Source organism: Salvia hispanica, chromosome 5 (assembly GCF_029641045.1).
Source record: "Salvia hispanica isolate PSC_SH4W2 chromosome 5, Shi_PSC_v1, whole genome shotgun sequence".
Lineage (NCBI taxonomy): Eukaryota > Viridiplantae > Streptophyta > Magnoliopsida > Lamiales > Lamiaceae > Salvia > Salvia hispanica.
In genome coordinates, this window is record NC_142696.1 from 3876669 (window position 1) to 3891183 (window position 14515).

The 14515-nt window shown below is 37.8% G+C and overlaps 2 protein-coding genes across 2 annotated transcripts; both read left to right on the forward strand.

The window, feature by feature from the left end:
• Positions 1-435: 435 nt before the first annotated feature.
• On the forward strand, positions 436-5062 carry LOC148924229 (homeobox-leucine zipper protein MERISTEM L1-like). The gene is made up of 10 exons (XM_089059010.1): positions 436-790; positions 1959-2233; positions 2318-2624; positions 2696-3139; positions 3229-3330; positions 3416-3616; positions 3704-3878; positions 3953-4224; positions 4304-4399; positions 4485-5062. Exons 2-10 carry the CDS (start codon positions 2013-2015, stop codon positions 4851-4853), a joined length of 2187 nt encoding a protein of 728 aa, XP_088915136.1. The 5' UTR covers positions 436-790; positions 1959-2012; the 3' UTR covers positions 4854-5062.
• A 7301-nt stretch (positions 5063-12363) lies between these two features.
• LOC125223033 (tryptophan synthase beta chain 1-like) lies at positions 12364-14513 on the forward strand. Its single transcript, XM_089058987.1, has 5 exons — positions 12364-12727; positions 12812-13168; positions 13257-13690; positions 14027-14121; positions 14212-14513. Exons 1-5 carry the CDS (start codon positions 12413-12415, stop codon positions 14415-14417), a joined length of 1407 nt encoding a protein of 468 aa, XP_088915113.1. The 5' UTR covers positions 12364-12412; the 3' UTR covers positions 14418-14513.
• The last annotated feature ends 2 nt before the right edge of the window (positions 14514-14515 follow it).

Below are 14515 nucleotides of genomic sequence, written 5' to 3' on the forward strand. Positions count from 1 at the left end.
ATTCTATATTTCTTACTATACTGGAAATACTGCATTTTTTATTTTATCGTAAGTAATTATGTATGTATAGTAACTTCTTAATCACGCGGATTCTAATAAAATGAAACACGAGATTTGAATTAATGCGCATGGGGACAATTATATTAGACTTGATCATCCGTTTAATCGTGCTTCTTATCTGGAGAAGTGTGCGTAATTACAAATTACTATACTAAACTAAAAATAAATAAATAAAAAAATATAAATACCAGTAAGAATTGAGTTGTATGGAGAGTGAGAGGCGTGAGAAACAAAAAAAAAAAGAAAAAAAAAGAAGGAAATAAGTGGTTTTCACCATTGCGGCAGAGGAAATTTAAACATCATATACCAACCCAAAGGGCCTTGCCATAAAACCACCCCCACCCTCCTCCCCCGCCATAAATGCTATCGCACCCTCTCTATACGCTCTTCAATTACTCCTTTCCTGCCACATCTTCTTCTCCATCATCTCTCCTTCTTCTTCATCATCGCCTTCACCCACTCCTGACCTTTTCTTCTTTATTTCTCTCATGCCTTTTTCTATCTCCTTTTCCTTTCTCTCCCTTTCATCAACAATTCTTCTTAAATTCCATTCACAAGAAAGCCTCCATCTGCAATCAAACCAGAAAACACTTCACTGCCTGCCCAAAACTGCTCATCTCCAATCCCTTTAATCTCCCAAATCAGCAGATCTCCACCTTCACTATTTCGCCAAACCCTAATTCAGGATTAGGGTTTTCTTCTTCTTTGCTCTAACAAAGTGTCAACAAAAGTAAGTCTACTCTCATATTTTGCATATATTCTTATAGCAAGTTCTATGCTTGTGCGCTCTCTCTTCTTTATAAAAGAAAGGAAAAAAATACCGTAATTCTCGCTTTTCTTCTCACATTCTTGTATTCCTAAATAGCTTCTTTTTTTTATTCCGTTTTTATTTTAATTTTATTTCTTGGATAGAGAGAAAAGATTTGAATTTGGACACCGCCGAAGATCTCGTGGGCGTTATATGAAAAATTAACCGTTTTAAGAAAGTAAGATACAGCTAGAACGTCAAGAGGCCAGTTCACAATGTAAACCCCTTCTCTGCAATTTCTTTTACTCGTTTTAGTCCTTTGGCACGTCACGACAGTGGAGATGAAAAGTCTTGTTTTTAATCCAAAAACCAAGAAACAAAAAAAGTCCATCAAACCTTAAAAGAAACAACAAAACAAAAGTCCTTCCCTCTGCCATAGAATCTACTAACTTTTAGAAACCCAATAAAACTTTATATATATACCCCCATTTCGCCGGAATTAGAGAGAAAGGTTTCTAGGGTTTATTTGGTCCTTCAAATGCTCGGACCAAAACAATAGTGGGTGAGTTTTTTTAGGGTTTTCTTTCAAATTGGTCCAGGATTACAAGAATCTTTTCTTTTTTTACCTTCTTATTTAGAAATATTTTGTGACGCAATACACTCGTAGCGGTGATTTCGTTGTACAATCTTTATTTCTTAATGTAGATCTGATTATGCCTTGAGCTAAGTTTAATTTCATCTTATTATATGTAGACCGGTCTTTGCCATTTTATCTTCTTCACCGGGGAGAGTAAAGATAGATCTGTGGACTTGACGGCATCATTAACACTATAATCACATCCTATTCTAAATTGGTTTTCTGTTTCTATTTTTAATCAAATATTCCAACACGCTTAAATGAATGCAGCTGACCCCCGTTTTCTCGCTAGTAAATGAGATTCAATTCCATTTGCTTAGTTACATTTTTCAGTCTTGCGTATTAATTTGCCTCCAAATAAATGCCTCCCTTCTTCGAAGAATTGCGCGTATACATAAGCGTGTAAACTGTGTGAAACTGTACAGCTACAACACGCAGTTTTGAAGCCAAATTCATTCCATTTGGTATTGCAACTCTAATTCATAAATCCTAACATCATTATTTGTTTGGCAGATCTCGATTCGAAACAACGGCGGCTTTAATAGCAGAAAAGCAGCAGGTTGTAAGATGTTTCAGCCAAACATGTTCGATAGCCACCATCACCTGCTGGATATGGCGCATAAAACACCGGAAAATGAGATGGACTTGATCAGAGACGACGAGTACGAGAGCAAATCTGGGACTGATATTATGGAGGCACCATCTGGCGATGATCAAGATCCCAATCAACGCCCGAAGAAGAAGAGATATCATCGCCACACACAGCATCAGATCCAGGAAATGGAATCGTAAGCTCACTACTGCTACTACTACTAGTACTTTCCATCTCTTGTTATGTCTCTTTTCTATGCCTAAATGAGTATTTTTGACAGGTTCTTCAATGAATGCCCCCACCCGGACGACAAGCAGAGGAAAGAGCTCGGCCGACGACTTGGATTGGAGCCTTTGCAAGTTAAGTTTTGGTTTCAGAACAAACGTACCCAAATGAAGGCCCAACATGAGCGTCACGAGAACACCCAACTAAGAAACGAAAATGACAAGCTTCGAGCAGATAACATACGGTACAAAGAGGCTCTCACCAATGCTACTTGTCCTAGCTGTGGAGGCCCAGCTGCGATTGGTGAGATGTCGTTCGATGAGCAGCATCTCAGAATCGAAAATGCCCGCTTAAGGGAAGAGGTGAGTAACACATGGTAAATTGTTCATTTTGTTTGTTCACTATCTAAATAGTTAGGTCTATATATATGCAGATTGATAGGATATCTGGTATTGCTTCAAAATACGTTGGGAAACCAATGCTGTCATATCCTCATTTATCCCCGGGAGGAGGAGCATCGCGGTCGCTTGATCTTGGAGTGGGGAGTTTCGGGGGTCAGGTGGGCATAGGTGGGGAAGTTTTTGGAGCTGCTGATCTTCTCAGGTCAGTCTCAGGGCCTACTGAGGCTGATAAGCCAGTGATAATCGAGCTGGCTGTTGCAGCAATGGAGGAGCTCATCAGAATGGCTCAAGCTGGAGAACCCTTGTGGATTCCAAGCATCAGCAATGGTGCAGAGATGTTAAGTGAGGAGGAATATGGAACGACCTTCCCCCGCGGAATCGGTCCCAAGCCTTTAGGATTAATATCTGAGGCGTCAAGGGAGTCGGCCGTAGTCATCATGAACCATATAAACCTGGTCGAGATCTTGATGGATGTGGTAAGAGGAGCCACCTTTTCATTTTTCAATTAGTACATAGATTAATTAAATGCCTAGTCTCTAATGCTTGGTTTGAATTGTGATTTCAGAACCAATGGTCGAGTGTGTTCGCCAGCATTGTTTCGAGAGCAGTGACTGTGGAGGTGTTGTCTACTGGTGTTGCAGGCAACCACAACGGAGCTTTACAAGTGGTATGTCTGCTACCATGATTACTTACTTCATTAGTTATATGTTTATATAGATTTGGCTGAGTGATGTGGCTGGTTCTTTAAATAGATGACTGCTGAATTCCAAGTGCCCTCTCCTTTGGTCCCAACGCGCGAGAATTACTTCGTGAGATACTGCAAGCAACACACGGACGGGACATGGGCTGTGGTTGATGTTTCATTAGACAACTTGAGGCCTACTTCCATTTCAAGATGCAGGCGACGGCCGTCTGGTTGTTTGATTCAGGAATTGCCTAATGGTTACTCTAAGGTATGACTAATTGATCAATGTAGGTAGGCATATGATCTAATCAGCAGAATCAGAATGTTTAATGTACATATATGTTTAATTTGGTAGGTGACATGGGTTGAACATGTAGAGATAGACGACAGAGCCGTCCACAGCATTTACAAGCCACTGGTTAATTCGGGTCTAGCATTCGGGGCTAAGCGCTGGGTTGCAACTCTTGACAGACAATGCGAGCGCCTAGCCAGCGTGATGGCCAATAACATCTCCGCAGGCGATGTTGGAGGTACAATTCCACCTTTTTTAACTTACCTTCAACAGTTAATCATTGAAGTAATCCTAATTATGCATGTGTTGCAGTTATTTCATCGCCTGAAGGTAGAAAGAGCATGCTGAAGCTAGCGGAGAGGATGGTGATGAGTTTCTGCAGCGGCGTGGGAGCTTCGACCGCTCACACATGGACGACGCTCTCAGGGAGTGGCGCGGATGATGTTAGGGTGATGACCAGAAAGAGCATGGACGATCCAGGCAGGCCGCCCGGCATTGTGCTCAGCGCTGCTACTTCCTTCTGGCTCCCCGTCTCCCCCAAAAGAGTTTTCGATTTCCTGCGCGACGAGAATTCAAGAAGCGAGGTATTTCATCTGCTTATGCAATTCTGTTTTCATTCATTACAATCTGCAAGTGATTCTAATCAACCTACTTGGATCAAAGTGGGACATTCTCTCAAACGGCGGCCTCGTTCAAGAAATGGCACACATTGCAAATGGACGTGATCCAGGAAATTCAGTCTCACTTCTGCGCGTCAACGTAAGATCAACAAACAACAATATATACTTCTAAATCTCTCTGTTTATAGTGGGGAAATAAAACATGAAGGTGTTCATATTTTCAGAGCGCGAATTCGAGCCAAAGCAACATGCTGATACTTCAGGAGAGCAGCACGGATGCAACGGGATCGTACGTGATCTACGCTCCGGTAGATATCCACGCGATGAACGTGGTCCTAAGTGGCGGCGACCCGGACTACGTGGCCCTCCTCCCCTCGGGTTTTGCCATACTCCCTGACGGGCCCAGCAACGAGGCCGGGGGAGTTCCTGAGGTGGGATCAGGCGGGTCGCTGCTGACGGTGGCCTTCCAGATACTTGTGGACTCGGTTCCAACGGCAAAGCTTTCATTGGCATCGGTAACAACCGTGAATAGCCTCATCAAATGCACCGTTGAGAGGATTAAGGCCGCAGTCCTGTGCGACACCGCGTTGTAACATTGGAGCGAAGGGGAGAAGTCAAGAACGCACCTCGCGTGATCCTTGCTGAGCAAGGGGTTTGGGTTCGGGTATTGACTCTTGAGATCAAAGACCTGCTTTTATTTTAATGTGTATGCAAAACTCTGCTGCTGCTATGTATTATCTCTGTTCTTCACCAACTAATTCCTTTTATTTCCTTACAAGCTAAGGTTTTAATTACCCCTAAATTCTTGCTTCTTTTTAACTAGCGGTATGTCTGAGTGGATCTCGTACTCCAAATTCCCTACTCCATCTCTAATACACACTCTCACAACTAAATAAAATAATATTATAATATGTAAGTTATGGTCAAGTGGTGGTAGTATTATTTTATTAAGTTGTTAGTGTGTATTAGGGATGTAGTAGGAAATGTGGAGTAGGAGATCCGCTCCGTCAATATGGAGTAGTAGTACTGATTTATTAGTTGCACTTTGCTTTATCAACATGTGCGCCTCTTTTATATCATCAGTACGCAATCAACAGTGCCCCCAAATTGCCGCTCTATACTTCGCGCCGAACGCGACTATTGCAGGCATGACTGCCGATAAAATTGCCGATTGCGTTTTTTTTTTTGAAAAAAAAAATCATTCCTTAAATTCACACTATAAATACCACTTCTCATCTCATTTCATTCATACCTATACTCCAATTTTTACATATCTCTCTGTTTCACTCTCCACTCGAAATGGATATCCTTGTGATGACGACGAGATTGTGGGTGCCTTAGAGCGAGCCATGTTGGAGTGCGGTATGCACATGGAGCGACAACAACGACAACAACACTTACAAACTTACAACAGCGGGTCCCTAGGCCAATCCGCCATTGGGTGCAGGTCTTCCGATAGCATGACGTAGCTGCCGAACAGCTGTAATCGACTACTTTGTCGCGGAACCACAGTGGGGTCCAACTAGTAATAATTGTACTCACTTATATTGTCGTTGAATGGTTAGCCGGGTCAGCTCCATCTAGGGGTGTGCATTCGGGTTTCGGTTCGGTTTTTCGCCCAAACCGAACCGAACCCGAAAAACCGAATTTAGGCTAAAATTGAAACCGAACCGAACCGAAAAACCAAAAACCGAACTTAAAAAATCGAACCAAGCCGAAAAAACCGAAATTTCAAAACAAAACTGAGAAACCGAAAAAAAATAGTATATTTTAATATATCTAATTTATTTTATTTTATATATACTAATAGAATAGAAATATATATAACATAAAATTAATATAATATATATAATATTTATTATATAAAAATATATTAGAAGAATATATATTATATATATGATATAATATACTAAATTAATAGGATAAAAATATATAATAATATATTTAAAATATAATTCGGTTTTTCGGGTTTTTTTTTCGCCCAAACCGAACCGAACCGAAAAACCGAAATTTTTGTATTTTTAAAACCGAACCGAACCGAAAAACCGAAAAAACCGAACCGAATTTCAAAATTTCAGTTTGATTCGGTTCGGATATTCGGTTTTCGGTTATTTTGCTCACCCCTAGCTCCATCAGATTCTGGTTAATTAGCTGAACTCAAGTTACAAGCTAATAGGACTAGAAATTTCTCTTTGCCTATTTATGGGATAAATTATTTGAGCAATGCCCTACAAGGGATCACGTGTGTCCATGGTCTGTGTACCTAAATCTATCGCTAAGCACATTAAGGGCTAAAATTATTTGTTTTAATTGTGAAAAACTCAATCTATAAAATAGTTTCATTTATAGATGGCACGAGTTTAATCGGAGACTCAAGGGTCGATTTGATCAAGGCTTTCCGTACCCCGATAGCGGCTTCAATTCTTGGGCTCTAGAAGCAGAGCTCCTTGCTCTAGGACGTGGAATTGAAGTGGCGAAGTCGACGCAGCAGTTGTTGTTGGATGGATCAAATCAGGTAAACACATCCCGGCACATCTGCGACATATTTTGGCCAAATCACAAAATTCCGAATTGTTTCGGTGGCTGAGTTCAATATTCGTGGACCAGAGAGGATACCCGTCATTTCGCACCAGGCAGATGAAATCCTAAGCAATACATATCTTACAAATGAGGAATGGTCCTACAAATACTCTTTTCTTTTGATGCCTCGTTGTACTCTTCAATTGACTTTTAATTCATGGAGTCTATACATTTGAGGGTCCACCTAGTCCTCCACATAATGGTGTTTTGATTAAAAAAAAAGGGGGGATGGAGAAAATGTAGATAAAGTAGGAGAGCTAAAGGAAAAAAATATTCCCTCCTACCTACAAAGATAGTCTCACTTTAATTCGGCACGGATTTTAAGAAATGTAATGAAAAATGGGTTGAAAAAGTTGGTGGGATGTGGGTCCTACTTTTAAAGTACAACATTAGTTTTATAATAAAATGTGAGTAGGAATGAGTTGATGGAATATGGGATCCACTACCAAAAATGGGTAAAAGTGAAATGGGACAAACTTTGTGGGACGGACGGAAATAGAAAAATGGGACAATCTTTGTGGGACGGAGGAAGTAAGAAAGAAGGAAAAAAAAATGGGTAAAATATAATAGAAATTTTTTATTTTTGAAATGAAACAATTTTTCATGGAAAGCCCAAAACAGTAAAATGAGATTATATTTGTGGATGGACGGATTACATGATATAATATTACCTATTTTGGAATACTAGTAATATGTTAAATGTCTGATAGATTATGATATGATATTGCATTATTACTGTATAACAATTCTGCTATTATCTTAGATTAAATTAAAATATTAACTTGAACTTGATTTTTTGATTGATAGTAAACTTGAACGTGTGTGTATTGTCAAGTTAGTATAAATAAGAGATTAAATCATTAGACTACTTCTGTCCAAAAAAATAGACAAAATTATGAATGGTACGGATTTTAATGTTCAATTGGTAAAGTAATATATAGATTATAAAAAAGTAAAAAAATAGACAAAATTATGAATGGTACGGATTTTAATGTTCAATTGGTAAAGTAACGTATAGATTATAAAAAAGTAAGAAAGAGAGAGGAAAAGGTAATGAAATTATTGTTAGTTGATGATGGAGTCTGGTCACAATATAAATGATGCGTAAGATTATTATGGGTTTAGGGTTTAGGGTTAGTTAGTGATAAATTACTGCCTAAACCCTAAACCCTTATTTCCTAAAATGTCCTTACCTTGTTATAGAAAAATACTCTTCGTGGAAAAAAAATTTCTTCACAATTCCCTGTTTTCCCTCGATATTTCCCTAGCACCTGCCTTTGCTAAGGAAGACCATACAAGATCAGAAACCTTCTCAAGGTGATGGTGCACATAGTCCTCACTGCAACTTTTCTCTCTTTTGCTTTAAATAATGCTCTAATGTTGCATAGAGAACTAGAACAATGAATAATTGCGAGAGTGCAGATAAATTTTTTACCTCAATTGTGACTGAGAGACCTGCCCAAAATGTGTTAATCCTCGGACAATTCTCATAGAAGAAGAGTACTAAAAAGTCATTTTGCAAGATTTAACCACAAACAAAGATTTAAAAAAACTAAGAAAAATATTTATTCTCAATCAACTATAGACAACAAAACCCAGCGATGATATTGAATTGGGAGCAGAAAATAAAAATAATTCAATCACAAGAGAGGCGCTTGGCTGCGCCGAAAATGGGATTTGCTACACCGATCGAAAAAAAGTATTTACTTTCGTCTATGTCAGAGTAAAATGGAAACCCAACAAATTGATAATTCACAAATAATTTCATCACGAAGATTAGAGAGAAATAGAAATATTATAAGATTTTGCAGATAACATATGTACTCATCAGATGAAGTTTTGCAGATGATAGTCATATTCTCTTGAAGAGCATCTATGTTGGAAGATCGTATACTGGAATTGGAAGACTAAAGCGAAGGGTATCAAGGAGATAATTTTTTTTTCTGGGTACATAAAATTGAGGCAATAATATTATCCGATGAATTTTGTAAGATACGTATCACTACATTTTGAGGCTAAATCTGCGAGTCAAGATTGGCCATAGGGCTAAACACGGGCTTGTATGGTAGTTCAACTATGGTATCAAACATTTGAAAATGAATAGATAAATATTTATATCTAGACATTACTAACCTATCAAACGAGTAAAAGAGAGTACTAGTATATCAAACATATGAATAAATTGAAATTAGTGATCATATATTATATACTCCAACATTCTATTATTTTCTTCGTTTTGTTATTTTAAAAATGGCCTAAAAGAGTCCAATCCTCATTTTCTCATTTCCACGAGACCACGACTGAATAAATAAATAAACACTACTAAGATTTTGTATTCTTATTCATAGTTTCAAGTAAGACACTTTTTGCTTAAATTGGTGTGATGGGCTGAGCTGTACAATACGGAGCACAATTATGAGCACAATTATGGAAAAATATTTATTTACTCCCTCCGTCCCATAATAATTGTTCCTTTTCACTTAAATTCGTGTGATGGGCTGAGCTATACGATACGGAGTACATTCATGAAAAAATATTTATCTACTCCCTCCGTCTCACAATAATTGTTCCAATGCTAATTACAATTGTGGACAGCCCAGTTCTAATCATTGGAATCCAATACTAATTATACTAGTAATTATTAATTAAACTACGTCCATTTCCGTGAAGAATGGACTTTTCAGTTCAAATAAAGCCACCTTATACACGTTTCCAACATGAACGATTTATTAAATTAAACAAATTATAGTGAAGCTGCAAGTTGATAAAAGGTGACATGCTGTATGTCTGACGGGACGTGTATTGACAACGTTAAGAACGTTTTATGACATGCTTTAAAGATTGAGAAATTCTATCATATTTAAATTCAACAGATAATGACATATTAATAGTATTGAATACAGATTTACATAAATCAGCAACAGGTTGGGAACTGTCCAGAGACTAGAAGCGTAAGTGGGAAATACAACAAAATTACAGAAAAAATGTACTAGAATCTGTAATTATTTTGTTTGTTAATGAGACAAATTTAGTAATTTAGCTGGAATTAAATTAGAAATCATATCAAATTACACCATATACAATTTGAAACGATTTGTTAGCTATTTTTTTATATTTCCCTTTTGTTAACAATATTACAAACCTAGGAGAGCCTAAATTATCTACAGTATTAAAAATCATATCAAAATTTGTTTATGTTTTTAATTGATAAAATAATAAAATGACATTAAATAGTTAATTATGAAAAATACTAAAACTAGGAAAAATAAAAAGAAAATTAAGGAAAAAATATTTTGGAAAGTTATACTGGTACTACTTTTCTTATTTCTATCATTTTTATCAGTTAGACAAATAATCCAACAGTTATATATATAATCAAGAATAGAATTATTTTGACATGTCAAATTCTGTCAAATAAACATGTATAAGTACTTTAATTTTGTACATTATACTTAAAAAGGGATAATTTTTTAGTTTTTATTTTTCTTCATAGACAATACTTACTTTAAATATATGAGATGAGTTAGATCGACCAATTATCTCTAAAATATAATAATGGAAATATAATTGGACTATCTACATCTGTATACGATTTCATCCACTGATCCACCTTGTAGACAAAATTAATGTAGTTGGGTTATAACGATAAAATTTCTGAATTGGATTACGACATATATAAAGCGCATCACATATTTTATAGTGGAACTGTCAACTGGAAAATCCGAATTCGTGGAATATATTGAATCCATTCATACATGTTTTATAGTACGACTTTTCAAACAATAAACCTCAATTTCAGGTCTCATGGGAAAAATGACAGGTAAATAGCATTGTTTAGTGCACACAAAATATATTTCTGCGTTTTATAGTTATCACAGGAACATCAAAATCAAATAATTAAGTATCGAAATAAACGTGTTACGTATGAGACTGCAAGATTATAACCTGTATAATTCATCCATCACGTTCATCTACTACTGGGAGCAACAATAATCTCTCTTGTGTTCTTGTCTTAATTAAGTATTAATTGTGTTTTAATTTCATACTATACTAGTATTTATTATCACTAAATCTTTAAATCAAACAAAACTTCTATTGTTATTTTCTTGTGTTAAGCTAAATCGTCTTACATCTAGGTTCGACCCAGTACAATTTTATTGTACTAAGTTGAAATATTAGGGATTAAATAATCAGACTTGATCCATTGACCATTGCTAGACATCAATATAGATACATAATTTATACATCAAGCTCTGAGCTAGATCGGCCCAACTCATTACACAACTCTAATGAGTGGGTGGATGACGATGGTACATTGACAATGAGCTTTTTCTATCATTAATACTCTCTCCGTTCCTTAAAAATAGAAACTCTTTCCTTTTTTATCTGTCCTAAAAATAAAAACATCCTATTTAAGACAACGTCGTTCTCTCTAATAAGGTGTGAACCATTTTCCACTAACACACTTTTATTTCTCTCTCTATCTTATTTTACTAATTTTGCACTAAAACTCGAGCCATTTCAAAAGTTCCTATTTTTAGAGAATGGAGAAAGTAACAAACAAACCAATTTATATTTAAAAAATGTTAAAATAGTGAAATGAGTTAATTAGTGGAATGCAGGACCTACTTATCCTTTATAATTAAAAAAAGGATGAGAATAAACTCTTAATGGGGATCGCTTAAAATGGCAAAAGTGGACGCTTAATGAAGAACGGAGGTAATAGTATCTTTTTATCTCTTATTCTTTATCAATTTTGTATTAAAATTCGTGTGGCCAAAGTATCTATTCTTGGAAAACGGCGGAGGTATTATTTTTTCATGTACAATAGAATTTATATGAATTGTTTTTATTGTGATCGCACTAGCTGAGGTAATGCTAGCAATAATAAATTTCATAGCAGTAGTACTTTAAATGCAACGACGGCGAGTATCTTAAAAAATTCTCTATATTTAATAAAATACGGTTCATTTTACAAATAAAAAAATTGGTTATCAGCCACATTTCATGTACTTATAAAATCACTAAACTTAAGTAGAATCAATTTGGTTGGTAATCAATTCAAAGATGCAACGTGCATGTTCGGTTGGAGGGATGAGATCTCAAGATTAAATTAATCCCATGTTTGGTTCACAAAATTGGATCCTCCAACTCATTCCTAGATAAATAGTGATGGGATAATTAGTCGTGGCCATCCCCCTCCTACTAATTAATCTCACAACTTAATCCTAAATGGTATCTTACTACTATTTTATCTTGCCAACCGAACACCCCCGATGTATGTTCAATATGTGTGTATGTGTGGGGCCCCTTTCATGCAATTATTAACAAATATAATCGTGATTGCAGTATGTGGCTAGGAATGTGTTATCTTTTTCACTATTCCCACGTTTTAATTGTTCACGCTATGCTAACACTAATTCGTTTATACCAAATGCGTTAAACGTTAAGTACAACAAATGCAGATATATGTCACTTTAGCTGCAGCTAATCAACCTCTATAAATTAAACAACCATATTTCTATGGAACCATAACAATTTACAGCTGAACACATTTCATACTAGTAAAACCATGAATCTTCAAGCTCTCTCTCTTCACCACGCCATCTCTCTTCCCTCTCTAAACCCAAATAATTCAACTACACTCGGTTTTAGATTGCCATCACACAGAGGTTTCAAGGTAACCTCAGTGATGAGCCCGCAGCATACGTGGACTCAAACATGGAAAACAGACGTTCTCCATCAAATAGACGAAACAGAAGAGTCCTTGTTTAAGACAGGCAAATTTGGCAGGTTTGGAGGCGTCTTCGTGCCGGAAACACTAATCACCTGTCTCAACATGCTGCTGTCTGAGTTCAGTTTTTGCCTGAATGATCCCCACTTTCAGGTTCATATATATACTTAACTTTTTCCTAGTTCGATACATGTTGTAAATATTTTTGGTTAGTAAAAACCTATGTTGATTGTATAGGGCGAGCTTGCGACTGCACTGAGAGATTACGTTGGCCGCGAAACGCCACTATACTTCGCTGAAAGGCTCACCGATCATTACAAGAACAGCCGCGGGGAAGGCCCTGAGATTTACCTCAAGAGAGAAGACCTCAACCACGGCGGAGCTCACAAGATCAACAATGCCATCGCTCAGGCCATGCTGGCCAAGCGCATGGGACGGCGCAGCATCGTTGCTGCCACAGGCGCCGGCCAGCACGGCGTCGCCACGGCCGCCGCCTGCGCCAAGCTCGATATGGAGTGTACCATAATCATGGGAGACGTTGATGTGGCGAGACAGTCCCACAACGTGCGCTTGATGAAGCTTCTTGGAGCGCAGGTGCTAATCTAATCTGATAGTACTATAATAATGCACTTCACTTGTATGTATGTATATAAATATTTATGGTAAATTCATATGATTACAGGTGAAACCTATTAAAGGCTCGTTCAAGGACGCGACGTCAGAGGCGATACGGGAGTGGGTGGGGGATTTGGAGAGGAAGTACTACTTAGCCGGGACGGCGGTGGGGCCACACCCGTGCCCGGCCATGGTGCGGGAGTTCCAGTCGGTTATTGGAAAAGAGACGAGGAAACAGGCTATGGAGAAGTGGGGTGGGAAGCCTGATGTCTTGGTGGCTTGTGTGGGCAGTGGTTCGAATGCTCTAGGATTGTTTCACGAGTTTGTGAGGGACGAGGATGTCCGGTTGATCGGAGTGGAGGCGGCCGGGACTGGCATAGATGGAGGGACACACTCTGCTACTCTTGCTAAAGGAGAGATAGGTGTGTATCATGGGACCATGACCTATTTGTTGCAAGATGATGAGGGCCAGATTGTTGGCCCACATTCAGTTGGTGTTGGGTAAGTAATCATTCATTTGGATATCAAAATGAATGGTTTTGTGAATGCATAATCTCATACTCCCTCGGTCCCCGATTAAGAGTCACACTTTCCATTTCGGTCCGTCCCCAATTAAGAGTCACACTTCATCTTTACCATAAATAGTAAGTAGGTCCTACATTCCACTAACTCAATTCACTCACATTTTATTATAAAATCAATATAAAAAAATGGATCTCACATTCCACTAACTTTTTCAACCAACTTTTCTTTACATTTCTTAAAATCCGTGTCCGGTCAAAGTGTGACTCCTAATCAAGGACGGAGGGAGTAGTAATTAAATTTTTGTAAGTGCAGGTTGGAATATCCTGGAGTCAGCCCAGAGCTGAGCTTTCTGAGAGACATCGGACGTGCAGAGATTCACACCGTTACAGATGAAGAAGCTCTTGATGGTGATTGCCTATTTTTGAAGCATATATTTGAAGTTTTAAGTAGAGTTTGATGATACATTGTGCTCATCTGTGTAATTGTGTGTATTGCAGCGTATGCATTATTGTGCCGATTAGAAGGTATATGTCCAGCGCTGGAGGCATCGCACGCACTCGCACATCTTGGAAAACTGTGCTCCACCTTGCCCAGTGGCACCAAGGTAGTAGTTAACTGCAGCGGCCGCGGCGATAAGGATATAGAGACTGTCTTTAAGCATCAACAGCAAAAATCTAGTGGCGAGCTTACCACTTTCTTATAGGATATGTACCGCTTGTAAATGCTTAGTAAGAACAGAGAGATAGTTTGGGTACCTTAAAGACGCATAAGTAAATAAAATCAATTTCACACAAACAAATG

Excerpts from the sequence above, each read along its gene's own strand:
- LOC148924229 (XM_089059010.1), top strand. The coding sequence starts at position 2,013 with ATGTTTCAGCCAAACATGTTCGATAGCCACCATCACCTGCTGGATATG. Across the intron at positions 2,234-2,317 it reads CAGATCCAGGAAATGGAATC|GTTCTTCAATGAATGCCCCC; the intron begins GTAAGCTCACTA and ends TATTTTTGACAG. Across the intron at positions 4,400-4,484 it reads TCTCACTTCTGCGCGTCAAC|AGCGCGAATTCGAGCCAAAG; the intron begins GTAAGATCAACA and ends TCATATTTTCAG.
- LOC125223033 (XM_089058987.1), top strand. The coding sequence starts at position 12,413 with ATGAATCTTCAAGCTCTCTCTCTTCACCACGCCATCTCTCTTCCCTCT. Across the intron at positions 12,728-12,811 it reads TGAATGATCCCCACTTTCAG|GGCGAGCTTGCGACTGCACT; the intron begins GTTCATATATAT and ends TTGATTGTATAG. Across the intron at positions 13,169-13,256 it reads TGAAGCTTCTTGGAGCGCAG|GTGAAACCTATTAAAGGCTC; the intron begins GTGCTAATCTAA and ends ATATGATTACAG.